Source organism: Caloenas nicobarica, chromosome 1, assembly GCF_036013445.1.
Source record: "Caloenas nicobarica isolate bCalNic1 chromosome 1, bCalNic1.hap1, whole genome shotgun sequence".
NCBI classification, from domain to species: domain Eukaryota; kingdom Metazoa; phylum Chordata; class Aves; order Columbiformes; family Columbidae; genus Caloenas; species Caloenas nicobarica.
In genome coordinates this window covers 153,534,724-153,561,207 of record NC_088245.1, presented here as the reverse complement: position 1 = coordinate 153,561,207, position 26,484 = coordinate 153,534,724, and the positions used below count along the sequence as shown (strand labels likewise).

Genomic DNA, 26,484 nt, shown 5'->3' with positions numbered 1-26,484 from the left:
CTTTCCCTCCTCATTGAAGTGAATTTCCTGCGGTTCTGCTTCTTTGAAGCTGTCGCGTGGATTTGTTTTCCAGCATCTCTGTGCAGAGTACAAAGGTCTGCTTTTGTTGTTGCCTGTGAGGTAGTTGCACATGTTTGAGACTTACTTTTCCAAACGAAAAAAAAAACCCAACACACAAACAAAAGACCACTTTTTTTTTATATATATATATATATAGCAGAGTATTATAATTGGCCTAGTTTGAGGAGATCTTGCTTTCCTGTGCAGCTCAAAACTGCCTGGAAGGTTGTGGGGCTAGAGAATAGTGGCAGATGGTGACATACAGCTAATAAGCAGGGGCTTGTGCTCAGCTGTCAGTCAGAAGGCCCCAAAGCTTTTGAACAGAGGATTTCCATCCTGCCTCCTGCCAAGAGTTCAAGCCCTCAAAGTGAAAATCCTGTGAGATACCATCTTCAAAGTAGCAGAATTAGAGGTAATTTCTCCAAAGCACTGTGGTGTGGGTTTTTTTTTTTTTTTCCTTTAAATAAGCCGTGCCACCTGAAAGGGCCTACCTTTTTCAAATAGCTAACTCGGAAGAGCATCACACTTGTGAAATGTGACATTAACTACTGCTCACTGAGAAACACATCCAGAATCTTAATTTGGGAGGGACGGGGGAGGGGAGAGAAGAGTGAGTGGGAAAATTAACTGCTGGCAACGCTGCAGCCGTGTCTGCTGTGTTCATGGTGACTAATGAATCTTTGCCCTCCCAGTGGCAGCAAAAACGCACAACTGCCTGGCCTCCAGCAATCACTGCTGGAAGAGTCGGTAGGGAATGGGAGTGAAGCGCAATTCCTTGCTGCACTGAGTAACAAAAAGCAGAAATGAACTATGCTAATGAACTGGAAAGGGTTTATTTGTGTTAAGTAGTTTTCCACCTCTTGCTGTTTAAGAAGGTTTACCTTCTTAAGTCCTGCAATTTTGTGCAGATTTTTTTTTCCCATTGTTTTGTAAAAAAAAAAAAAAATCCTTTTAAAATATGGGTAGTACTCCCTGTAAAACACCTGGGCTGCTCTGTTCATACACCTGAGAGGTGACTTGAGAAAATTGAGGTAAGAGCTTGTTGTCCAAGCAACATCTTGCTTTGTACTCTGCTTGTGTCCTTGGCACGCTCAGGAGCTCAGAAATGGTTGTGTGCACAGTCCTGGACCCGAGCAGCTCCCCAGTAGCTGACTGGAGATGCGAAGGATCGCTCCTTGGCCCCCAGTGATTCTGCCAGCTCTTCTGTTCTCCTAGGAGGCGAAAATAAATTTCTCCTGTTTTTTTTTTTTTTTCGGAGCCTAGCAAGAAGGAAAGCTGAGGGTAGATACAGACCCACAGGAGGGTTCGGAGAAGGGCAGCACAACTGATGCTCTTTTCCTTTGGTGTGTCTTATGTGTCCTTCAGGCTTCCTGCTTGGGCTTGTTGGGAGTGGAGAACGGAGGAGTTTGATTTAGTGAAACCATTTGAATGTTCTCCATAGTTAAAGCTCCACAAAGAGATGAATTTGAGCACAGTCCTTTGTATATGTAAAATAGAAATGTAACATCTGATATTCTGACAGAGCCTACCTGCCGCGTCACTGCTGACAGAAGCTTATTTGGATACTCAGGACACTGTTGATGGGCAGAAGAAGAGATCTCTCTTTGCATCTGGTTTTTACAAAGCCTAAGGAAAAGGCGGGTTTCAGTAAAATATCTTTCTGATGGGCATGGCAGAAGATCTGAGATTTTGGTTCCATTTTGCATTTGCTCTTTGTGAAACACCTTGGTTTACATTTGTAAACTCCAAAGCTCAGAGGCTCTGGAGGGCTGTGTTTGTACAATGGCTTTGTGGAGGGACCTGCTTCATTTTGGGGTGGTTGGTCGTCGTGGCAGCATCAGTTCATGTGAACCACTAAACTCATTAGCGACTGAATCTTCTGTGCAGGCCGAGTGGAGAAAGTGTGCAGTTGTGCAGTGTCACTTGTAAAGGATTGAAAAGCAATTAGAAAGGTATCTTTTAAATGTTAATGCAATAATTTTCTTTTAAAAACAGTGTATTTCAGCATATGCTGCTGCCTGTGGTTAATCTGTCCCCTGTTAATCGCTGTGTGCCTCAGAGGTTAAAACCCTCACAGCTACAGTGATATCATTGTAGAAAAAATGCATATGACTTTGTTTTGTGGTTTTTGTTTGTAGTACTTGTGTGCAGTCACGAAGGAAGCAACCGAAGATGTGGTGGACAGGGAGACCTCCTGTCTGGTTCTCTTGGAGTCTTAGCGCACTGGGCATTCCTTGCTGGAGCAGAAAAAACAAATGGGTATGAATATTAACTAGTAACTTCTTCATTCTCGTGAGTCTGTGTTCTCCTGTAGCAACTTTTGTAGACCTGCTATAGAAATTTCCAAACGAAATTGGAGTCGTTGGGACTAAGGTATCCATGTACTTTTAAAAAACGTAAGGGTGTTCTAGAGCAGTCTACATAATAGCTAGAATTTTAATAAGACAGACTTTGCAGTAATCTAACATCTCCCAAGTTTGAGGTAGAAGAACGGTGTGAACCTGGATCAGTTTCCAAGGACATATATATATGTATATATGGAGCATGTGTTTTCAAAACAATTGAATACAAGCAGAAAGTATGAAGAATAAATAAGTGGTAGTCAGTGGCAGTGACTGTAATTCTCTGTAATTCAAAAAACATGTCATTTAGATTTATTTTTGTAATTTGGTAAATCCTCTTGCATTGCACCCAAGTAATTCAGTGGGGCAGGTAAGTTGAAACTTGCAAATAAAATAAGATTTCAAAGAGGGTAACCATTTTAAGGCCAAACGGCAGTTCAGTTTGGTTGTACATAAAGCAGCCATGCAGCTGGAGTGGGCTGTTCGCTCTTTTGTTAAATTATGTCAGTTCCTGTCCAACTGGTTGGTCCATCTAGTCATGTAGTATTTCTGTGACAGTCGCTGCTGTAAATAAAGTTGAAAAGAACTTTGATGCAAGCTGTTCGAGAATAGCAGTCCATCTTGCCAATAAGTAATGAGGAATTGAAGCTCAAGGAGTGGAGAGGTTTTGTAGTCTCGGATGCTACATGCAGATGCACACATATCACAGAATCATAGACCAGTTTGGGTTGGAAGGGACCTTCAAAGATCATCTAGTCCAACCCCCTGCAGTGAGCAGGGACATCTGCAACTAGATCAGGTTGCTCAGAGACCGTCCAGCCTGGCCTGGAATGTCTCCAGGGATGGGGCATCCACCACCTCTCTGGGCAACATGGGCCAGTGTTTCACCACCCGCACTGTAAGAAATTTCTTCCTCCTGTCCAGCCTGAATCTCCACTCTTATAGTTCAAAACCATTACCCCTTGTCCTGTTGTAACAGGCCCTGCTAAAAAGTCTGTCCCCATCTGTTTTATAGGCCCCTTTTAAGTACTGAAAGGTGTCCATGGGAGTTAACTACTCCGTGCTTGCGTTACTGTGAGAGCACTGCAGTAGCTGCCCGGGGAAGAATGAGGGATCAGTTGAACCAGACCTGGAATGCAACATACCCAGAATGAAAAATGAAACCAAGATTGTTTATCTGAAGTTGCAGCTGCCAGTACAGAAGGAATTTTGTTTTACTTCATTAAAAGTGTGACTTCATTTTTGCATAGTGTACAACAGATCAGTATTAAATTGTTGGAGAGATTAACAAACGCAGCACCTGTTTTCCAACCTCTCCTTACTTGGGCTCCTGTGGCTTTTCCAAACAGCTGGCTCAGAAACTGCTTTATTTTATGAAGTGGGAGAGTATAATTGGCATCAGCAATAAATTGTTTCTCCTGTGGTGGTGTTAAGATGACCCTTCAGAAACACCTGCTCTACCAATCCTGTGTATCTTGGGCGTTTGTTACAGGAAAGGAGGAGCTTTTTGGGTTCCGTGAATCGGGGCATCAGCTTGGTGGCTGCACTGCCGGCAGTGCAGCCTGTCCTTCCATGCTTGGGCCTGGCTCTGTTTCAAAACAGGTCTGTGCAGAGCAGGATTTTGAAACAAAAGATTGCACTGGCTTTCAGGGGTGCTAGTGGTGTAGTAGGTAGGATTCTCCCGTTAAGTAGAGAGGATGCTGAGGCAATACCTTTGGAGTGTGGTCTGTATCAGACTGGTTGTGCGGTAACCTTAGAACTACGCGCTTCACATGTCTTCAGCCCAGAAGCTTGTGCACAGCTTTCGTTTCAGAGCAGTATTTGGGCATCCAGGGTTGATTCTCAAGGTGTCTTAAATAATCACTCCTGCACCTTGATGAGTGTATGAAGTTGATGTTTTCAAGGAAAAAATACTCAAAGCTGCCCTGGTAACACCTAAGGGCAAGTTGAACACGAGCCAGCAGTGTGCCCTGGCAGCCAGGAGGGCCACCCGTGTCCTGGGTGCATCCAGCCCAGCATGGCCAGCCGGGCAGGGAGGGGATTGTCCCGCTCTGCTCTGCACTGGTGCGGCCTCACCTGGAGCACCGTGTGCGGTTCTGGGCGTCACAGGATAAAAAGGGCATAAAGCTACTGGAGAGTGTCCAGAAGAGGGCTGCAAAGTTGATGAAGGGTTTGGAGAGGAAGCCATGTGAGGAATGGCTAAAGTCACTTGGTTTGTTCAGCCTGGAGGAGACTGAGGGGAGACCTCATGGCGGCTACAGCTGCCTCACAAGGGGAGGAGGAAGGACAGGCGCTGAGCTCTTCTCTCTGGTGACCAGTGACAGAACCTGAGGGAATGGCAGGAAGATGTGCCAGGGGAGGTTTAGGTTGGATGTGAGGAAAAGGTTCTTCCCCCAGAGGGTGGTGGACACTGGAACAGGCTCCCCAGGGAGGTGTCACGGCCCCAAGCCTGACAGTGTTCAAGCAGAGACTGGACAAGCCCTCAGACACATGGTGTGACCTGTGGGGTTGTCCTGTGCAGGGACAGGAGTTGGACTCGATGATCCTTGTGGGTCCCTTCCAACTCAGGACATTCTATGATTCTATAATTGTAAACTCACTTTCTGTTTCACCTGTGCTTTATATCATGATCCTTCACAAAGCACTTCCTTGGCACATGAGTCAGCAGGTCCTTAGTGACCTAGTGGGACAGCTGTGTCCCAGCCAGGGCTGAGCTCTCTTAGGTTTTTGACCAGCAGCAACTGGAGCCCAGGGCTGGCTGCAGAATTATTCCACGGTTGTTTTCCTCTGCTCTGGAGCTGTAAGGCAGCAGCAGTGGCTCCTGTGGCCCAGCCTGCGAGAAGGGGCTCTGGAGGCAGCAGGGCTGCCCTGCCTGCCTAGAGGAGGCTCAGAACTTGGGGATCTGGGGCTGGGGACACTCTTAGGCAGTTTGTAAGCATGTAGGAGGCACTAAGAGAATGTGCCTTAGTGTCTGTTGTGTTCTACAACTGTCCCTTTTAAGCTGATCTAATGAAGGCCCCGGAGCAGCGACTTGGGCCCTGTTAAAAATCATCTCCAGTCTACGTGCCCACGTCCTTCCCCCACCCCCTGCAATACAAAACAGAGTTACCCAGCGAGTGGGGAGGAGAGGGATTGGAAAGGCAGCCGGGCGAGACGTCAGTCTTCCTCTGAATGAGAGGATTGGAGTTTCACGTTGGTAAAACTCGACGTGGAAAACCTTCTTACCCGCTTTTAAGCACGTCTTCCTTTTGCATCCTTCAGCCCTAGTGATGCTGCTCAGTCGGTCACATGCTGTGCCAGGGGAAGTATTTGTTAAAAAAAAAAATAAATTCAGCCAAAGATGCTCTACAGTGCAAGAGTCTGAGAAACACAGATGTTTGCTTAAGAGGCCTTTCCAACAATGCTGACAAAAATTCGTGGGTACAAAGATTATGTCCACCACCTTATGAATTACAGAAGTGTTCAGATTTTGTTTTTAACGTTGCATTTTCTGTTTGTTGTTTGTGTTTTGTTTTGTTGTTTTGGTTTTTTCTTTCTTGTAGTCAAAATCCCTTTCTAGTGGCTGCGTTTGGAGCTTGCTCTCTTACGAGGCAGTCTAACCACCAAGCCTTTCAAAAATTTGGACGTTCAATGACTGCCTCCGACATGGTTTCAGAAGTTGGAACAGCTTTCAACAAACTTTTTGAAACCTGAAGCCAAAGCAGCAGAGAAGATGACACGGAAGAACGATGACTGCAAGAGTAATTACATTTACCGTAGAATTTACATAAGTAACGCACCCTTTCAAGTGCTGTAGCAGCATTGGTATGCTAGGTAGATTTTTTTATTTTTAAGAATAGAAAAATATGATTAATGTAGATATTTTTTAAGAGTTTGGAATACAAAAATGTTTTGGCTGAAATAAGCTGTAGTTGCAGATCTGTTATAATATAATAAAACTAAACTGAAAGTATTCCTCTGTTCTTTTTGATAGTTATTGAGCAATAACTAAAGTGTGAACAGCAAAAAAAAAAAATGCACTTGATACTCTAGATAAATTTCTTCCACCAGCTCAACCGAATTTCTTGGATTGCACCAAGGTTGTCATGTTCTTAGACCCTCTGTCTAGAATTAGCTATTGCACTTCATTTTTTTGCCATGCTCGTATATTAAGAAGCAAGAAGTCAGCCTCTTTGGAAAGGGAATGCATGAGAGTTGCTGTAGTTTTTGAATGTAATTAGTTGCCTTTTCCCATTCCCAGTCCCAGAGGCAGCGTCTGTTCCAAGAATACACCCCTTCCTGCAATGTCTTGGGTGTTTTTGGAAAAAGTTCCCCCATGGTAGAATAAGGATATACTGTAGGTGTCTTAGCATTAAGCAGTAATTATGCTTATGTGGAAAAAATATTTTCTCTTCCTTTAACTGGCCTTGACTCTTCTAGAACTCGCTATGATGAACTTGGTGAAATTATCATTTGGAGAGGTACGAGGTGGGGTAAGAAACTTCTTGATTCCTCACTGAACTAACTGGTGACACTCTCAGTGATCATGGAAGCGTGAAGTGCTTTTAAACCTCGCCCGCTGCGTTACAGCTCTGAGGCAACGGGTGTACAGCTGCAGAGGTGGCTCTTTATTAACCAGCGGGAATAGGAATTGAATCAGGAGCAAAAGGCAGACAGCAGCACATACCCGCGCGCTCTCAGTGCTGTGCAGGCAGCCGGACGCTGCAAGTCAAAGGCAGGAATAGGAAAACGATGGTCGGTGTTTGAGCTCCGAGTGCAGCACCTGGGCTTAGGGGCTTTTTACTCGGTCCTTAGCAGGACAGGTATGGCCTTAACAACAGAAGTCCTGGCTGGCTGAGTAGATGAGTGTTTGTTATAAAGGGGAAGTTGTGTGGGATTTTGCACAGTATCATTTCTTAGATTTGTGGAAATTCAGTCAAAGCTTGTAGGGATTGAACCAATATGGAGAGGGGGGGCAGGTTCACACGAAGTACATTTACACAGCTTCCCGTAAGGTCTGGAAGTGGGTTCTGCCCTTAAAACTGCGATCTAGCTCCAAGCATATATACTCGTTAAAGTGCGGGAACAAGCATATCCTGTGTCTCGTTATTGCAACAGGTGTTATATACTCACTGCAGCCCCTCTTTTCCACTGATCCAGCTCTAGATGAGCGTACGATGTTGTGCATACATGAGATGGCATTTGGTACCTTGCAATAGCTGCCCACAGAAAGCACTTGCAATTAGAAAGGCTGCTCCAAGTGTTTCCTTTCAGCCCTTATAGTTGATATTTCTGGATGCACTGTGACTACTACCTCACCCCGATGCATTTTTGTTTTGTTTTTCTTTTTAAACCAATTACCTATTTTAAAAAAATAGGTTTTTAAATGTTTGCTCATTTTGGTCTATGAGGGTTCACAGACTTTTTAGATTAGAGCAATGTCGACTCATAAGAGATGGGTTTTGGTGTTTAATTTAAGCAGTTTTGTAAACTGTCTACATCTTTGGGGAAACTTAGCTACTGTTGTTTTTCCCCCTAAAACTATTGGAGAAGCCTGACTCCTTTGAAATAAAATCAGAAAGTTAAAACTGATTTTAAAACAGCTACTGGATTTCCTTTAAAATGAGCTCTCTTTTTTTTTTTTTTGTATTTAGACCATCAGTGGTATTATTATCTAAATGGCATTTGTAGGCGAGTCAGTCAATTAACAGAGCTCAGTACAGATTTCCACCTGCCGTGTTGGCTTTAAATCTACACAGAAGTTGTAATTCTTGTTATTCACTAATGTATACAAATTGTTACAATTTTTAAACATTCTGGAAATGTAGCAGTTTCTTTTGGTAGGAAATAAAAATAATAGCAAATTAATTGTGTGTACTTTGTTTGGTGTGTTCCAGTCGCATTTCCCACAGAAGCCGAGCTGACTGTTTCCCATTCCTTCTAGCTGACTAGAGCAATACAGTCGCTCGCAAATTTAAAATACCAACAGTGTCAAATAAGCCTCTGCCAAAGTGCTAACAGAGACCTTCCCCCATCTTCTCTAGGGTTACCGATACCCAGAAAGGGAGCAGAAAAACAGCCGCACCTTTTATTCTCAACCAAAGCAAGCCTTTATCCCGTCAAGCAGATGACTTGCGAGAGCTTTATTTTCAAATTAAATTCCTTGTAGCTGGACCCATGTTCTTAAGGATTTAAAGAAAGCACTCCCATAGGTAAAGTACAAGCCCCATATAAACTCAGCCGCTAGAACAGAGGTTGCCTCACGTGCAAGGCAGGGCTCTGTGCCTGCTGACAGCTGCACCATCCAGCGGACTTTTTAACACAAACATGGCAAAAGGAAAAAGGTAACTGAACAGGTAATAACTCCACATGCTAATGATGTCTTTCCAGTTCCGGTGGAGGGATCCTGAGTGTGCTGCCCTCCCAGCGCTAGGGAAATCTCAGTGTATCCTGTGCCAAAGCACGCTGAGGAGATACCAAACCTTACAGATAACTGGACACCATCATATCCCGGTTAAAGATCTCACAGGACCAAACCAGCAACACTGCAATAAGGAAACACTTCAAGGCTAAAAGCATCACCTCCTTCCCTGCCTGAGGGAAACACAATTGTTCAAACCACTGGGCATAAAACTGTTTTTTCACTCAGAGGCAGGCCTAAGTTCTTGCCTCTGTCTTCACTCTCTTCTTATCTTCACTACATTTCAATTCTCAGCACCAGCTCAGCCCAATGGGGGCGAGAGCAGAGCACGCAGGATTGGGGCCGGGACGTTCCCTGTGTGGGCAGCACAAGCTGCTCCCCTGTATTCTGGATGCTTCTTTCACCCACCCCGCGCACACCTGCTGCCAGGCCCATAGGTACTCACCTAGTAGTAGTGTCAACAGGTTTGCTCAGATTATATTAGGTCTTTGTTGGCCATTGTGTTCCAAAGACTTTTATTTAGAAAGTTACTATTTACAACTGTTGCCAAAGCAGCTGAAACAAAGAAAACCAAAACAAAACAAGTCCAAGGATGAAGGATCAGCTTTTTTCCTCAGTCTGGGGCTCTGCTTGCCTGCCTTCCATGATTTCCCAGGTTGAAACAGCAGCTCTGTCCTGTAAGAAGAAGTTTGTGCGTCAGTCCCTGCACTCTGGAGCCACCGGTATCACATACGTGTAGGTATCTGGAGACGCAGGGTTTTAAACAGGCTTCATACAGCAAAGCTATTGATGCAGTTCAGTAAAACAGGTGGCCATACCATCCCACCCAAATGCCATTGTTACTAATAACACTCGACATTATAAAACCCAGACAATTCTTCCCTGTTAAGGAAAAAACCCACAGTAGAAATGTCACCTCTTCAGAGAGGGATGCTGCAGCGGTGTGTAGTGTAGTCTCTTACCTCAGTATTTTCTGTTAAACTCAGGCAATCACATTTTCATATTTAAATGGCTCATGGACACGGAAAACAGCTCTTCTTATGGCTAATGCATGAGAATGTACTGCCTAACATTTGATCTCCTGAATGTTAGGATAGTAGCCTCTTGCTGTAAATCTCTGTAATGCGCTACTGTCGTATTTGTGAAAGAGAATATTGTAGTCAAACTGAGCATTTCTGACTATTAAGATCCAGCTGCTTGACTACAGTTGTTGAAAATAAAACAAAAGTTGTTGATCTGAATATTGAAACCTGACAATGTTGCATGAGTTCTGACTCATGAGCGAGGCTGGAATACAATGTAGAATTTTATTTACATTAAAGTGAAAACTGGTTTTGATGCATAAGTATGCAATTCCTTCATTTTACTTAGTAGCACAAATTAGCTTGCATTTCAACCACACTGTCACCAAATGTCTGGGGTTGGAAGGGACCTCTGGAGATCATCTATTCCAACCCACCCATTAAAGCAGGTTCACCTGGAGCAGACTGCACAGGAATGTGTCCAGGTGGGTTTTGAATGTCTCCAGAGAAGGAGACTCCACAGCCCCTCTGGGCATGACACGGGAAGACCAGGGCATAGTTTCATCAGGTTATTGCAAGTTCTGTAACTTCAAATAACAGAACATTCTCTGCATTGAGCAGCATGAGAGAAGAAGCCAGTGTACAGAGATCACAAACCTGCGAGCTGAAGGAGAAAAGCTGAAGGAGAAATTACCCTTCCTACAAAGCTAACTTTTAAAGGAATTAAGTTACTAGCATTTACTAAGTCGCTCCTCGCACCCTAGAGCAGCCAAGCCCTCCCTGCCCAGCCCCAAACCAGGGGTTCCTAGTCTGCCCTGCGTGGAGATGAGGCTCGTTTGCTCCATCTGTTCTGCTGTTTTTCCTTCTGCACGTGGACTTCAGAAGTTGCTGCTGACTTCAGCCGCACGTGACAGAGGGAGAGAACATCGACAGATGCATGACTGCCTGCGTGTCGTGGGGCTCACAAGAGTTTCTTGGAAATCAGAGGCTGCATAGAAAAAATAAATTATAATTACTTCCTCAAGTTCTTATTAACAAGGAGGACCATGGGGGTTTTGGCAATAGCCAACCCACCCAGCCAAGCAGACTCGTGCCGAGCCCAAGGGTGGAGAGAGACCTGCTCTGAGTAGGGACACATCCTGTGGCACACGTGCTCCAGTGGGCCTGTGTGAGGAAATGCATAGCTCGGTTTGCAGGACTCTTCTGGGATTTGCAAAGGCAGGATCTGGGCAGCCTTCACAGCGCACCACCAGGTACTTCCACAGTATCAGCAAAAAAAAAAAAAAGGAGGAGTTTGGCTTTGGACACGTGCCGTGTGTGCTCATACATGTGCTTGTGCTTTGTCTTCAGCAGCAAACTATTCCGGGACAGGCAGGAGACAGACTATGCCAAGCTTCCAGTTATTAAAAAAATTTTGAAATTAATGCAATGGGCTGAATCCTGACTAAGGCAAATCTCTAGGTTATTAAATGTCCATAAATCTCTTTAAAAAGAAAACAAAACAAATCTTCAAAAGGGTGGTGGTGGGGCTGCAGCCATTTCGCCAGAAAGGTCAAAAGGGAGTCATCTTCTCCAAGACCTTGTCTCAGTGCAGTTGTTTGGATTTGCAAACTTTCTTGACAGATGAGTGGAGCGAGGACTCAGCTACATAGAAACAAGTGAAGGAAGCAGATGTTCCAGCTTCCCACAGCCTTCCTCTGCTTTCACAGCTGCAGCTCAGCTCCACTGCGCTTTGGCCCTCACCCTAGTCTGTATCGGCATGCTCACTTTCATCTGAGATCACGGGACAGCTGACCACACTTCACGTTTGGTTTTTGTAGGTGTGCTGACAAATGACAGCTCTCACATTCAGCAATTAGAGAGGATATATGCTGTCACCCCCTAATGTCATCGTGCTTTACATCCTCCCGTTGACAAAAAAATTCAAGGCTCGAGTGAGGGGAAAAAAGGAGCAGCATGAACTGGACAGAGGGAGAAAGACGCTGGAGAAAAAGGGGAGGATTATTCTGCATGCAAGAAGCAACGCTGACCCAAGAAGTGCTGGAGCAGAGGTGAGAAGGGCTGTGAATTAAGAGGACCTGGAAGAAGCAGCAACCATTGAAGTAATAGAGCACCTGGGAACCAGGAGGAGACAGTAAACCAGTGAAGGGATTTCTCTTGAGCAGGAGACACGGTTGGGGTAATGGAAAAGGAAAAGCAGAGTGGCATTAGGTATGGGATGAAAGCAGAAAGCAGGGTTGAGAGAGGAGTGGTACAGTAATCTGGCAAAGTACTTATGACTCAGGAACAGCTGGGAATGGAGCTGCTGAAGATGGAAGAGGCTTTCTCATGAGGACTGCGCATTTTCAGTGGGGGAATGTGGGGAGGGTAGAGGGAAAGCATTATTTTCATAAGTCATCCCAGTTTACTTTCCAGTTCCTCTACGATCTTTTCAATGATTGCACACATTATCATTCCTTTCCTTCTGGATTGAACTTGGGCAACCTAGGGCTTTCTGAATATTTCAGGATTTTCAGTGGGTAAATGGCGCACCCTTGGGAACTGCAGAAGTATAATAGCTACAGCTTGCATGGAGACACGAGGCTGCAGGGGAGCAGAGGAGAAGGCTCACAGCACCACCAGCCAAGGGCTTAACTTCCACCTCTCCTGCCACTGCAGTCATGCAGGGAGCAGAGCACAACACTGAAAGCTGCTGAAAGGCCTCAAGGGGCAAAAATAAACGTTGTCTTAAAAAAAATAGCTAGCGGTCTCACAAAGAAGGTTACTGCCAGTTACCTTTATGTGGATTCCAAAGGCAGCAAGGTCTCCACGCAGGCTGTCACAGGCCTCCAGGAGGGGTTTTCTCTCCTGCATTAACTGCTGCCTCTTTTCCTTCTGTTCCTGTTTTGCTCCCTTGGTTCCCACGGCACCCTCCGTGGGCACGGCTTCTGCCGCTGCGTCTGGCAGAGCCAGCGCGTACTGACGGACCTTCGCGCGGAACCTGACCAGCTCCTCAATGACGCTGGAGAGCAGAGCCGAGTCACCTCCTCCCAGAGCCACCTAGAAATCAAACGAGTTGCTTTACAAACACCTGCGAGCGCTTTGAAAAAAATCAATCCCAACTCGGTAGCATACACCGAGGCCTCATCACCTCTCAATTGTGCATTTTCCATTGTACTGGTATGATTCAAGTGCTACAATCTCACTAATGCTGGGAAAAAAGTTCCAGTGGAGTTATATGTGGTGGTAGTTCGGAGTATTCCTATACAGGTGTCTATCTTGGAGCAGAGGGCTCTGATGTGAACGTAACATGCTGCATAACCCAGCTGTGGAACTCATCACCACAGGAAACCTCCAAGATGCCAGAAGCGTGCATACATTAAAAACAGATTAGACAAATGGAAGAAAGGCCTCGTAGCAACCATCTGACACAGCAAGGGAAGCCCGATCACCAGCTCAGACGGCCCCTTGGCTTTAAACGTCGGCAGCTCCAGAGAGCGCTCCAGCCTCCTCCTTGGCCTTTGAGCTGCAGACCCTCTTCAGGAAACACAAACCAGGAAAAGCGTCTTGGCTTTAAGTCTCTAGACTACCCTTTCTCCTTGCGTCTACAGAAAACCTCCCCAAATCCACAGAACTTTTATCTGATCTGCCTTATCCAAAGCCCAACAAGACCTGACGGGGCAGCAGCCACCGCACACAGCGGGTCTTTTCTGGCTGCTGCCTGGCCCCCTCCTCCCCTCAGCCAGCTCTGAGCTCCCTCGGCTTGCTCTGGCTTGGCCAAAGTCTTGCTGGTCAACACCATGGGGACAGGATGGCCGTGCTCCTCTGACAGCTGCCGGGATGGGAGCTGGGGAGCCAGCAGAAGAGGAAGGCAACTCCTCGGAGAAGGAGATGATGGCAGAGATGGCAGAGATGCCATCCCCGTTTCTCATTAGAAACAAACTCCTGAGGGGGAGGGAAAGGACAAACCTCCAATCAACAAGAAAAGGCCATTGTGGTATTTTACCGCTAAGACACAAGAGGGGGAGCAGACAAGGGAGCAGTGAAATGTAAAGCACAGCAAGGCCAGGGGGTGAAGTTGCTGGCAGTGACGCTCGAGTGGGAGCAGAGGAGCAGCTGAGTAATTAAAGGCAGAGGGGACTGTATTTAGTCACCAAACAGCAGGATGGAAATGAAAGGGAGTAGTTTCAGAGGTCACTGACTGAAGCAAACAAAGAGGAGCAGAAGGAGGTGAGGAGGAAGCTGTCAGAGACACAGTGTGAGATGCTCAATGCTCTCCACAATCATAAAAGGCAGCAAATTCCTCAAACTTTCAAAACACATGAACATACTAAAGAAGTTTATGAGACTGAAGAAGGTAATAAATCTAAGTGCCAGAAATGCTCCAATATAACCTGGGCAGGTAGAAGAGCAGGATAAATGCTTTAAATACAGAAGGGAATGGAAAGACAAACGATGAACGGAGCAAGAAACATCCCTCTACAAACACCACTGCCAAAGTTCAAACCAGGCACTTACTCATGACACAAGGCATGATCCTCCAAAAGGAGGGGCAGCTTTAGGAGATGAAACGATCCAATTTCTGCATAACACACTGTGTATCCTCTCAGGGCCAATCTCTAATTTCTTCTCTTGCAACACCGATCAATCCAAAGAGCTCACAAGATGTTTTGTACGGCAATTTGGCCCTTGCCTACCCCACAGACGACCACCCGCCTGCACCTGCAACACAGTGCTCCTTGGCAGAGAAAAAGCCCTCACCTTGTCTCCCCAACTCTAAAACAGGCATGATGGTTTCCACCCATCGTCTTTTCAGATGGATTCACCTTACCTGCCTGTGGCTGTCCAGGCTCCTTCTCTTGCCAGGGCAGAGAGACAGGTAGTCTTATTTTTACACAACCACCAGACTAAGATGAACCATCCCTCAGCAGCGCCTTGCTCTCCACCTACTGCTGCAGAAGCACAGGCAGCTACATTAGCCCTGTAAGGCTAATTAGCCAAGGTGAATCCCATCCTGAGAGCAAGACAGACCCACAGGCTATATGCGAACACCCAAATGAAGAGGGCCCAAACACCCCTTCCCATAGCCTCCACGCCAAGGGTGCCAATCTCATTTTCACCACGGGCCACATCAGCCTCACGGTTGCCTTCCAAGGGCTGAATGTAATTTTAGGACTGTATAAATGCTCTACATTAAGTTGTTAGCACAGAAGCGGCCAGGCCAGCCGGCCCTCTCCAGATGGCCCGTGTGTGGTGGTCAGGGCCCGCTCCCGGCGAGCCACATGCCCGGGGCCACCTGGCTAAGGAGCAAGAAAGTTTGGATGCTGAGCTGTTGTGGCTGGTATTGAGGTCAGAGAACAAACCCTGCACTGTTTAGCTTGTGGCAGCCCGCAGACCTTCCTGATGAAGATTTTGATTAATTTACTGGAAGCTGAAAGAGCAGAGGGGCAGAGAAGAGTCTGACATGCTGCTCCTTCCTTCCTGCCTTACCTCGCACCAGCGTCTTCTGCTGACCCTGCTGCCCGAGAGAAACTCACACAGCATACGAAAAAGAAAAGCATTCAGACAATTGTTTCAGCAAAAATATAGGTGCAGAAGGCACCTGCGTGCAGACATCCCAGAATCTGGAGGAATGACTTTGCCACCCAACTTACAAACAAATACAAGTGTTTAGTGTGCCACTAAAAACCAACATGACAAACCATGGCTTCTGAGGAGTAACACACAGCCAAATCACACCCAACCACTGTTTTGAAAGAAATTTTGTGGAAAAATCCACAAAGAGGTAAAGTAAATGCACACATTTATTGCTATACTGCCTGACTTCCAAAGGATGAATAAGGTTATTTTTATTTGTCTTATCCTTTCTTATCCGTTTTCTTATCCTCTTCTCCCCCTCCCCAAGAGAAATTTTTGCAGAACAGTTTCTCTAAAGAAAGCTTTCAACTTCTTTGGTATTCAGCTCCAGATTTGAGCAGGAGGGGAGGACAGAACAGCCTGCTAGCCTCCAACAGGGTATTTTGCTTTGAGCTTCTCTCCGCTTTTTTTTCCCCCCTCCTTATTCCTACCTGTCCAAGCACTAGAGGATACGTAAGGTATTTCCAGTGATGGGCCCCCCATCTCTCTGCAGGGAGGTCACAATCAAAAATATCCGTACAGCTATGAAAGTCAGCCTGGGTACAACCATCAGAAAGAAGAGGAAGAGGCAGAGGAAAGGCAGACACATCAGAGCACCAACTTAAAGGCCTCCAATGCTAACTTTTTCTTGTTTCATTCCTCAGACTTTCATTTCCTCAGACTTTCATTTCCTCAGCACAATTGCTGCAGAAGTCGCATGGGAGTACCTCCAAGAAGAAAAAAGCCCACACTTTGTTCTACCTGCTCACATGCTCTCCTAAGACACCACAGAAGAAATTGCAAGCAGGGCAGAAAGGTTTACTAAAACCATAAATAATTTTGTTACATCAGATGCTTTTGGAAAGTGTTCTGTAAAACATAGCACACATAGAGATGTTTCGTACCTGTCTTTCTCCAAGGGACATCCCAAGGGCATTAAAAAAGCCTTCTATATAGGAAATAATGCTTCCATACACAACAGAGCTTCTAGGAGATCCAGCATCCTGTTTAAAAAACACTCAAAAGAGATTGTCCAGTCAATACATATTACAGAACTCAGCATCTCTCTGCAGCCTAGTCCACAAGGGAAAACTATTACTAAGTCTACAGATCTACCTCCATCAGTAACACCTGCCCAGACAGGAACTTTTACAGAGATACAAAAGCACCTCACAACGCAAAGGGAAAAGATTTAAGTAAATGGGAGAGGGGAAGAGATTATTACCAGCATGCACAGCGAGGAGAAGAGATGCATGAAGCTGCCCTGCGTTACATGTGTGCAGTAAATTAGACCTAAAAATAGCACTTCTGGGCATGAAAGGGCTGTGTGTATGAAAACAAAATAAAAGAACAAAATCCCAGCTCCAAGGGCATCTATAACACCGATTTTTTTTTTTTTTTAAAAAAAAAGTCAAATCCTGTTTTGAGTGTCATGGATTTAAACAATGTGAAGACTGCTTTGAGATAGCTTATGGTGTTTTGTCATGCCCTGGTAGCATCAGCAACCACCAGGAGCAGCAATAGAATAGCGATTTTAAGAACACATGTATTTCTTTCTTTCAAGATTAAATGATAGACTGAGAAGCAATTTAGGGGACTAGCCTTGCCTAAAAAATAAGAGTGATGACATAGACAACCAAACTAGCAGCTGGTACTGGATTTTATCTGACATATCCATTAGGGCCTGAGATAAGCCATAACCTAAAATTTGCAAGAGATCTGAACTGGAAGGGGCTGAAGCAGAGTGCTGAGGGAGACAAACAGGAACGTGCCAACTAATGTAAGAATGGCGAGAAGGTTAAAGAAAGGGATGAGCAGTTATGCTTCTGCGAATTTACTCAGTTCTTAAGGCAAAAAACTACATGCACAACCAGTAAGGGGTAATGCACAGCCAGTAAGGGGTAATGCTCAGGCAGCTGGGCTGTACCCAGAAAAGCTCCACCACCCCAACCAGAAATCTGAGTCACCTGCCCTGCAAATACCCCAACCAATTCTCAGCAAAATGGTTGACAGAAGGAATTCAGGGGAAACAACTGGCAAAATGGGGTTACTTGTGCTTAGGAGCAGTAATGCTGTCACAGATCCCTGCTGCAAACCGCTTCAGGTCTGGGATTTGCTCAGAGAGGCATTTTGTAAAGATAAAGCTATGAAAAGAATTTAAAGCCGGCGCCAAAACAGGGCCAAGAGGAGGCAGGATTTCTAAACCAACAGGCTAATTCTCTCTTAAAGTCAGTTCATAGAACCATAGAATGTCCTGAGTTGGAAGGGACCCACAAGGATCATCGAGTCCAACTCCTGTCCCTGCATATGACAACCCCACAGATCACACCATGTTATTACTATGTACTCAACATTTCTTTTACAACACAAACATGGTGGATGTGACAACACCAGCAGTCAAGGAGCACAGCAACAAGGCTGAGCGGCTTGTCTTGAAGAAGAACGGGAGCTGTTGGCAATAGGAGACCCAGAAGTGCTTCAGACAGTGTTTACTGCTCAGGTCTCATCCCTACCAGACACCTCCTTTGTGTCAGCATCAAGAGACCTTAACAGGGTCTTGATTTGCCAAAAGCCATCTGAAGAGAGACTCAGGCAGGCATGCCGAGTTATAATTTGCCGACAGCAGAAGCCACTCGGTCCCCAAAGCTGAACTCGCCACCGTGACTGCCCCGTGCACCTGGGACTGCCTGCCAAAGCCCCCGCAGTGACCACCGCCCCCACTTCCCAATTTAGGTTGGTTTCTGAGCATGGGTATTAAGCAAAGAAGCTGGATAAGAACATAAAACCAGCACTAAAATTAGCAGCGTGCTACAACGGCTTCAGGCCTTTCAAAAACCTCGGGTATAAATAATACAGGGCAGCAGGAAAGAAACATCCTTTGGACACAACGAAGCACAAAACAATAGCTGTACACAGTTCCTCTGGTATGGTCAGGACAAATGGGCACCATTAAGGTCAACAATTTACGGAGCTTTGTTTCTGCCGGTTTCTTATGTGAACAATAAACTAATCTGTCTGCATTAAGCAGTAGGACAGTGGACAGCTGTCATTTTCTGATCTCTGTATCCTAATGGGTTACCTTAGTAACAGCCTTAAGCTGTCTGTTGCCATGGTGAATGAGGTCCATAATTGCCGCAACAGCCCTGGAGGTGTCAAAGTCATCTGCAAACGCAGCCTTCACAGTTACTTTTGTGTTGGCTAGCCTTCAAGAAGAAAAGGTAACTTTTAAGATAAGACAAACGAGATGCCAGCAGTACGCTGAATTCATCAGCTATTCAGCCAGAAGGAGTCACCAAAAGGACACTGTCGTTTCCTTCCTAGCTGTCCTGTGATGGGTGATGCTATGTCGATCAGGGAGAAAACATCCTTCAGCTGTGAAGGCAAAAACTTGATGCGTGTCAAAATCCAAAGTGCTACATCCGTTCAATAAATACATGGTTAATCACAGGAACCAACACCAGCAGAGCGAGGTGTGCCTCAATCATTTAAAAACAGACATTTAATGAGGTCGATATTAGGCACATTCATGATTTTTCTAAGTTATTTTTTTTCCAGCAGCCCATTTTTCATGCTAACGGCACATTTCTCTTCCAAAGCCACGTCCCACTCATCACTCCAGTGTCTAGCAAGAGAGCTGACTGGGGCTGGCCAGGAGTCGTGTTGGCAGGATCCAGTTCAAAAGTGGCCGCTGCTTCCTCGTTTCCCAGGCCAGCCCCATCCCAGCCCTGGGACTTCACTCAACTTGGCCCAGATGGATAGGTCTGGTGGAACTGTTTGTGTAATAGCACCAAAAAACAGAGGGCGACCAGCACCCATTGCCACAGAACCAGTGCCACTCGCTGCAGCCCCTGTGAGCAGGAGGATGAGGATGGCAGGGGAATAAACAGGAAGCTGCAAACCGCTGCTGGTGGCACGATATTGTACACAAACAAGCGAACAGGACCTCGACAGCACTGACCCAAGGGTGCCGTTTCATGATAAAGCTCAGGGAGCAGGGTTACCTGGTGAACTTCAGGCTATCCTAGCGTCTCTGGGGCTCTACTGAATCCTGTTGTGCCTATCGGAGTGGTTTTGAATCACAGAATGTCCTGAGTTGGAAGGGACCCACAAGGATCATCAAGTCCAACTCCTGTCCCTGCACAGGACAACCCCACAGGTCACACCATGTGTCTGAGGGCTTGTCCAGTCTCTGCTTGAACACTGTCAGGCTTGGGGCCGTGACACCTCCCTGGGGAGCCTGTTCCAGTGTCCAGCACCCTCTGGGGGAAGAACCTTTTCCTCATGTCCAGCCTAAACCTCCCCTGGCACATTTTCCTGCCATTCCCTTGGGTTCTGTCGTTGGTCGCCATTTTGCCTGCCTCCCCTCAGATATCGGATGATTGCTGCCCTAGCCCATTCCTCCCAATGCCCTTCCCTGCAAGGTTCCCCTTCTCCATCGAACATCTACCGCTTTCCTAATTAAGAGCTCTCTTTCATCAGTTGCTTTTAAATCTAGCGATACACAAGTTTCGCCCTCCCACACACTCCCCGCTGACGATCCATTTCAACTTCCCCACGTGCTTCAGGTCTCTCAGCCGTACCTCTCACCAATAGGTCCCCAGCAGCCTCCTGCTGCAGGACTCCCTTTTGCCAAATACCACAACTAGTTAATTCAACTCCACTTCCCTGTAACAGGTTCCAGTGCCCCTTGCATCCCTCCTGTCCTGACTCCAGAGCATTGCACTTGTCTTCTCAGCTTTGCACCCAACACAGAGTACACCTCTCCCTCCTGTAGAGAACAAATCCTATGAGGAGCAGCTGAGGGAACTGGGGCTGTTCAGCCTGGAGAAAAGGAGGCTGAGGGGAGACCTGATCGCTCTCTGCAGCCACCTGAAAGGAGGCTGTAGCATGGAGGGGGTTGGTCTCTTCTCCCAGGTAACAAACAACAGGACAAGAGGAAATGGCTTCAAGTTGTACCAGAGGAGGTTTAGATTGGGTATCAGGAAAAATTTCTTCATGGAAAGGGTTGTCAGGCATTGGAACAGGCTGCCCAGGGAAGTGGTTGGGTCACCATCCCTGGAGGTGTCTTTTAAAAGATGCGTAGATGAGGTCCTTAGGGACATGGTTTAGAGGTGGATTTGGCAGTACTAGGTAACAGTTGGACTTGATCTTAAAGGTCTCTTCCAGCCAAAATACTTCTATGACCTGTTTTTCCTAAGGGGCTCCAAAAAAGGTTCTCCTCGTCATTGTCAGGGTCACAGGAACCATAATTTCTTCTTTCCCTGGGATATCTCTGTCCTAGCCAGATTCTTAGTAACCCCTTCTCTCCTCTGCTGCACACCACAGTGCCAGCCAGCTTGACTACAAGCTCAGTGCCCAAGGCGTATCACTTTCCAGTCATCCTCTTCCTTCTTCAGTCACTAAGGCACAGTTCTACTTATGAACCGAATGGCCTCACAACTTCAGTCACAGCTTTGCCTTCTACTTCACTCAAGAGGGGCAAAGATGGAAGTTTTGGGACAGGCACGCTAGATAAATAACACGGATTTCAAAAATACAGTGCACTACGTGTAGCAGACTATGAGGAAAAACAGCTGGCTAGACAAAAAAGGAAAAAAAGCCTGCTCTTGGTGAGGGCTGGCAGGGCAGAATGCTTCTCAGTCCTTGTCCTGCTTCTTAAACAGAACTCAGCACATCACAGTGGTCAACCCTCTGAGCCTGTCAGCAAATTATTGCTCACATAATCACAGATACAGGAGATGCACTTACCTTTCCCACAGTATGTCTTCTTTTACAGGGGCACATACCAGCTGTCCTTTTATATAAGCATCTGCATCTTTAAGAAACGAGGAGATTGCCTGAAGAAGGTTCTTTGCATCATCCATGCTCTCGTCACTAAATTCTACTGCTACAGAAAAAAAAAAATATTTGATTGATTATGATAGAAAGGATGTTGTTTGTCATACATAGGAACAATATTCTGAGATGAAGTCATTCCAGGAAAAGTTTATTTGTCACAGAAAGCTCTTCTTACAATTAACTGCACATTTAATTAAAAACCTCTGTTCTTCACGCACACTAGATAAATTAAACCAATATAAAAGACAATCATTACATAGGAAAGAATAACCTACTAGGAAGGCATCAGACTGATTCAAAAAAGGTGTCTGGAAGCTGACTGAGGCAATAGCTACTTTACTTTAATTCCTTTTTTTTCATTATTGAATCTCCCAGTGAAGTTATTACTCCAAAGCATTTGGACTGGATATATTTCTAAGCAGCCCCCAGATTTACGTTGGCAAGACATACCTTTGATTTCACCCCTAATTTTGTTCCTATTCTAATTTAGGTAGACACAATCTGTCTTTGGAGACCTCCAAAGAGATCTAACTCTCACCACTGACTCTGTGAGGAATACAGGCACTTTTAATTAAAGGGCTGCTTCACCAGCATCGAAAATCTGGACTGCTTTAAGATTTCACAGTCTCGATTCTGCACTAGATATACGATTCCCTCACAATATTACAGCTAAACTGGTTATATCAATTTTTGAAGGCAACTATTAAAGAAAACACAAATTGTTCAAACTCATAAGGGTATATTTGGGATGGGATTAATCACATCCAACTTACACTTACATCTAAGCCTCTTTATAGTCACAAGGAAGAAGGATAAAACCTTAAGGTAAATGATTCATCACATCCTAAGGAGAGCTTCTCCTTTATGATGCGATTTGCTGTACTCTAACACACAGTGCTTCTCTTTCACCAACTGGAAAAAGACGACATCAGCCTCACCACTAGCACAACATCCATGCACAGGGACACCCTCACTGCACTCAGCGGGACTCCAGCTTTGGCAAGCTTGTATTTTGTGATTTTTTAATGAGATCATTCTCGCCTTGCCCACCCACTCACAAGCGCAGGTGCTGGACTGGCCCTCTGGCACTTTTATACGAGCTGCCATCAGCAAGAGGCAATTTTTCTATTTGTAGAGTAGGATGCAATTTTCTGTAGAAGAACTTTCATACCCCACACAAGAGAGCTCACCCGCCTTTGCTGGAAGTTGTCCACCAAGGACTGGCCTAAGTCTAAATGCATTCACAGAATCACAGAATGGTTGTGGTTGGAAGGGACCTCTGGAAATCATCTAGTCCAACCCACCTGCTAAAGCAGGTTCACCCAGAGCAGATCACACAGGAATGTGTCCAGGTGGGTTTTGAATGTCTCCAGAGAAGGAGACTCCACAGCCTCTCTGGGCAGCCTGTTCCAGTGCTCTGGCACCCTCAGAGTAAAGAAGTTTCTTCTCACGTTTAGATGGAACCTCCTGTGCTTCAGCCTGTGCCTGTTGCCCCTCATCCTATTGTTGGGCACCACTGAAAGGAGTCTGGTCCTATCCTCTTGACATCCACCCTTCAGATATTTATAAACATTGATGAGATCCCTTCTCAGCCTTCTCCAGGCTGAACAGACCCAGCTCTCTCATTCTCTCCTCATAAGAGACACCAGTCGATTACTTGTATCAAAGAGCCATATGCAGCCACTGCAATATTGCTTCACCATTTTATCCCTGACTTCTGCACTAAGCTACATCCAAACTACAGTTTGCAGCATATTCCTAATCTCATCAGCGCTGAGCATCATCTGTAGCTTCCACAGCAATCTCACCTCTGGTCCTGCACACATTACAGCCGACTGCATTGCGCAATTACCCAACGCTGCACAGACAGAGACCCTTTAGAGCAGACAGTCTGAGCAAGGGGACAGACCTAAGAGGGCAGAAGCAGGCAGATGTGAGACCTGATCTCGATTCCATTAGCCCAAATCCCAAAGAAGTCTAACTGTTTAAACATACTTTCCACTGGATTTACCCCGGTATAACTGAGGCGTAAGTCTGGGCCTGTATTTGTCAGATTTCCCACTTTTGTGTAATTAAAAATCTGCATTGCTGCCTCATTAACACTGGTTTTAAAATAAAGCTTTACTCAGCTTTTAAAAAGACCAATGTACAGAAAACAGTGAGATATTGAAAGAGATCATTTATATCCACTATGAGTACTTAACTGATCACTCTGGTTACAGGAACTCCACAAGGAATACTTGATGAAAGTTCATCCTGATGAAGCCCACTTTGATTAAAGCTGTTCTTCTTCCCCCAGGGCCCTCGCCTAAACCACCGCCTGCAGGCACTGCAAACCCACAGCGCGGCACAGCCAAGCCCAGCTCTATAAGTCTTCACCGTACTCCCTACGCCTTCCCTCCTTTGCCACCAAGGGCATCATCGCTACAAAAACGTATGTTTATTAGCACCAGGAAGTAATTAAAGACCACAGGGTCCAAAATGTGACAGCTCACTCAAGTTCACAAAATCACCGGAGCGGTTCTGGTGACCAGAAAAGCATTTTGGGGACAGAACTCCGCTGCCTGCAGCAGGCCCACAGCTCCTCCACATAACTGCAAAAGCAAAGCCGCTGCTGAGGAGATGCAAGAGGAGAAGCAGTGCCTGGCAACAGGGCCCCACCAGGTTTCAGAGATGGCACCACTCCTTTAAAGCTGCACCCAGAAGCGGCCTGGCAGGCACGTTGGTGGTGGGGCACCACGCTGCTGCCCGTGCCACCTAGGAAAGACCTTTTCCCAACAGCCCCGGGTAGGACGAAGGGTGGTGATTCGGGCCATGAAGGGGACAGGCAGAGGCACCAGCCAAAGCAGCAGGTCTAGATCACCACCACTGCCACTAGAGCTCAGCTTAACCCCAGGCAGCTCCGTCCCGCCAGCACGAGCAGGCAGAGGGGGTGATGGAGATGGAGCAGAGGATTGCCTGCAGAGACATGCTGGGGAAGGGTGATGTCCTGCTAAAGCCTCTTCCTTCTGCGTTTTCTCCTCTTCCCCAAAGGCAAGGCACCCAGCTTTATCCTCCCTGTGACAGTGACTGCCATGTGACAGGGGCCCCGCTCACACAAAACACATGCACCTCCCTACACACGCCTCTCCAGCCTTTGCCCCTCCATGGCTGGGGCAGTTTGGAGTCACGTTTGTCCCCAGGTGCTCGTCAGCATACACACACACGGGGGTAGCCCCAGACCACAAAAAAGGCCCATTCTGAGCCCAAGATCTGTGTAAAACACAGCACCAAACACGAGCTAATCCCAACTGTCAGGAGCTGCCCTCATCCACATGCCTACAAAGACCTTCTATGGCCTCAATCCAAGGGGCGCAGTAACACCACCCGACCTCCCAAACCTGGATTTCAGCAAGAATAAAAAGGCTCTTCTGCACAGGCAGGGATGGAAGGAATCACAACCAACTGGTTTAGGCTACAAAAACCTTTTTAGGAGCAAACAGAAGGTGCTTGGGATCTCACTTCTAATAAAAATACTTAGGAAGCAGACAGCAAGATGAGGAGGAGTGCAGTAAACTTACCTTTAGACCAAAGTGAATTGACAGCAGGGAGCCAAACTGACAGGCTGCATAGTAAATACCTGGCTCAGCAGGGAGAGACTCTGGCTCTTCATCTGACAGCAGATAACTGCGCCCCACCGCATAAGGTGGAGGTGGCAAGCACAGCAGACCTTCCAGCAACCCTTACCTGCTGACTGGCTTACTAGCACAACACCACTGTAACCCTTCATCAAAGCCACCTACATTTGCGTAGGTAGCCCTCTGTTTTTATCACAGGAAGGTGTTTAACCTAGAAGCAAGGCAAAAAAAGGGTCATGTCTGTCTCACAGGGGTTCAAAGGCAGCCAGCTGACATGCAGAGGAGAAGGCTTCCAGGCAGCCCTCCGCTGCAGGGCTCCAGGGCCATTCCTTGCTTCAAGGCAAGCCTAGAAATTGCCAGCCATTCCACTTTTGTAGCCTTTTTTGGTTCTTTTGTTTTAAATACACATTTGTTCAAGACTCCCCGGTGCCCCCAACTGCAGCTGGGGTGCCATTTATGTGTGCACAACGTATTTTGTCTCCTGACAGAGACCCTGCAGCATCACCCCAAAACAGCCTGGCATGCCACTGCCCCACCACCTCACCCTGCGGTGGCAGTGCTCCCCACCACCTGCCCCCTCTCCTGCTTCACACAGGGGCTTGTTCTGCAGCAAACCTCCCACCTGGATCCGCTCCTCCCTTCCGACCATGGTGGAGGTCAGCAGTTAATAACCAGCAGTCTCTCTACTATCCCATGCTTCAAAATACTTCAGGAATATATGGCATTCCCAGTGCCTTCAGCTGCCTTGGGAGAGAGAGGCTCCACCAGGAAGATCAGACGGGTGGCTCAAGACTTCTTGGCCCAATGACTGCATGTCTATCAAGGCTTGTAGCACATTGCATGTCGATGACAGTAGCAAAGTCACAGCCACGCCAGCTCCTGCAATTACACTGCTAGAGGTGCTTTATCTGAGGCAGACAGAGGCCCACTGAAATAACACAACAATATTTCCCTGTGCTCCACCATCCCCTTTCCATGCCAGGGCAGCCAACAAGCCAGCTGACCCAGCAGTGGCTGGGGAACTACCGTCTGCTGTTGGTAAAATTGGTAAAAACACTATCCATATGAAAACCTCCTCCAGTTCAAAGTAGCACCTGCCTGCTGGAAACACCACAGCACAGACAGGGAAGCTGACAACATCTCCCACACCTCTCCCCACCAGCAGTGTTTGCCAGGCTAAGATGATCATTAGGTTATCATGCGCAGGTGCGAGCGAGCTGCACTGCACCACAGAAGTGCTTCAACACTCACTAACTCCACAGGACAAAAAATGATAACACAGCAGGGAGATAAAAAGTTATTAGCAAGCCCTTGTCATACCCTACGGGAATATAAGGCAAAGCTCTACCTAGATACATCTCCAAAAACAGCTGATTGTGCCTGAAACGCAAGTGACTGCAACAGATGCCAATCAGAGATGGAGGTAATTCATTAATTGGAAGTGCAATTAATCGAGAGTCGCAATTAACTGTGGCTCAGGAAGGCATTTAGATAATGGTTAAGTACTGTCCTTCGTAAAGATGCAAAATTTTCTGAAGGAGGGCCGAAGAGCAGCCCGGCAGAGCACCACCAACCCTTCCACCAGCCAGAGGGGACTTCAAGGCACCGCG

The 26,484-nt window shown here is 46.5% G+C and overlaps 2 protein-coding genes across 8 annotated transcripts in view; one reads left to right on the top strand and one right to left on the bottom strand.

The window, feature by feature from the left end:
• NAXD (NAD(P)HX dehydratase) overlaps positions 1 to 8,249 on the top strand; it is a 52,788-nt gene extending 44,539 nt beyond the window's left edge. For all 7 annotated transcript variants that reach the window (XM_065658377.1, XM_065658373.1, XM_065658372.1 and 4 more), the window contains 2 exons: positions 2,199 to 2,319; positions 5,945 to 8,249. In XM_065658377.1, coding sequence (XP_065514449.1) covers positions 2,199 to 2,319; positions 5,945 to 6,095 — 272 coding nt within the window. In that variant the 3' untranslated portion in view covers positions 6,096 to 8,249. The remainder of the gene's footprint in view (positions 1 to 2,198; positions 2,320 to 5,944) is intronic.
• A 1,003-nt stretch (positions 8,250 to 9,252) lies between these two features.
• Positions 9,253 to 26,484, bottom strand: part of CARS2 (cysteinyl-tRNA synthetase 2, mitochondrial) — a 41,558-nt gene continuing 24,326 nt past the window's right edge. The window contains exons 11-15 of the mRNA XM_065643472.1: positions 21,168 to 21,306; positions 18,499 to 18,622; positions 16,325 to 16,423; positions 12,600 to 12,863; positions 9,253 to 9,477 (exon numbers count right to left, since the gene is read on the bottom strand). Of these exons, the coding sequence (XP_065499544.1) occupies positions 9,403 to 9,477; positions 12,600 to 12,863; positions 16,325 to 16,423; positions 18,499 to 18,622; positions 21,168 to 21,306 (701 nt within the window). The 3' untranslated portion in view covers positions 9,253 to 9,402. The remainder of the gene's footprint in view (positions 9,478 to 12,599; positions 12,864 to 16,324; positions 16,424 to 18,498; positions 18,623 to 21,167; positions 21,307 to 26,484) is intronic.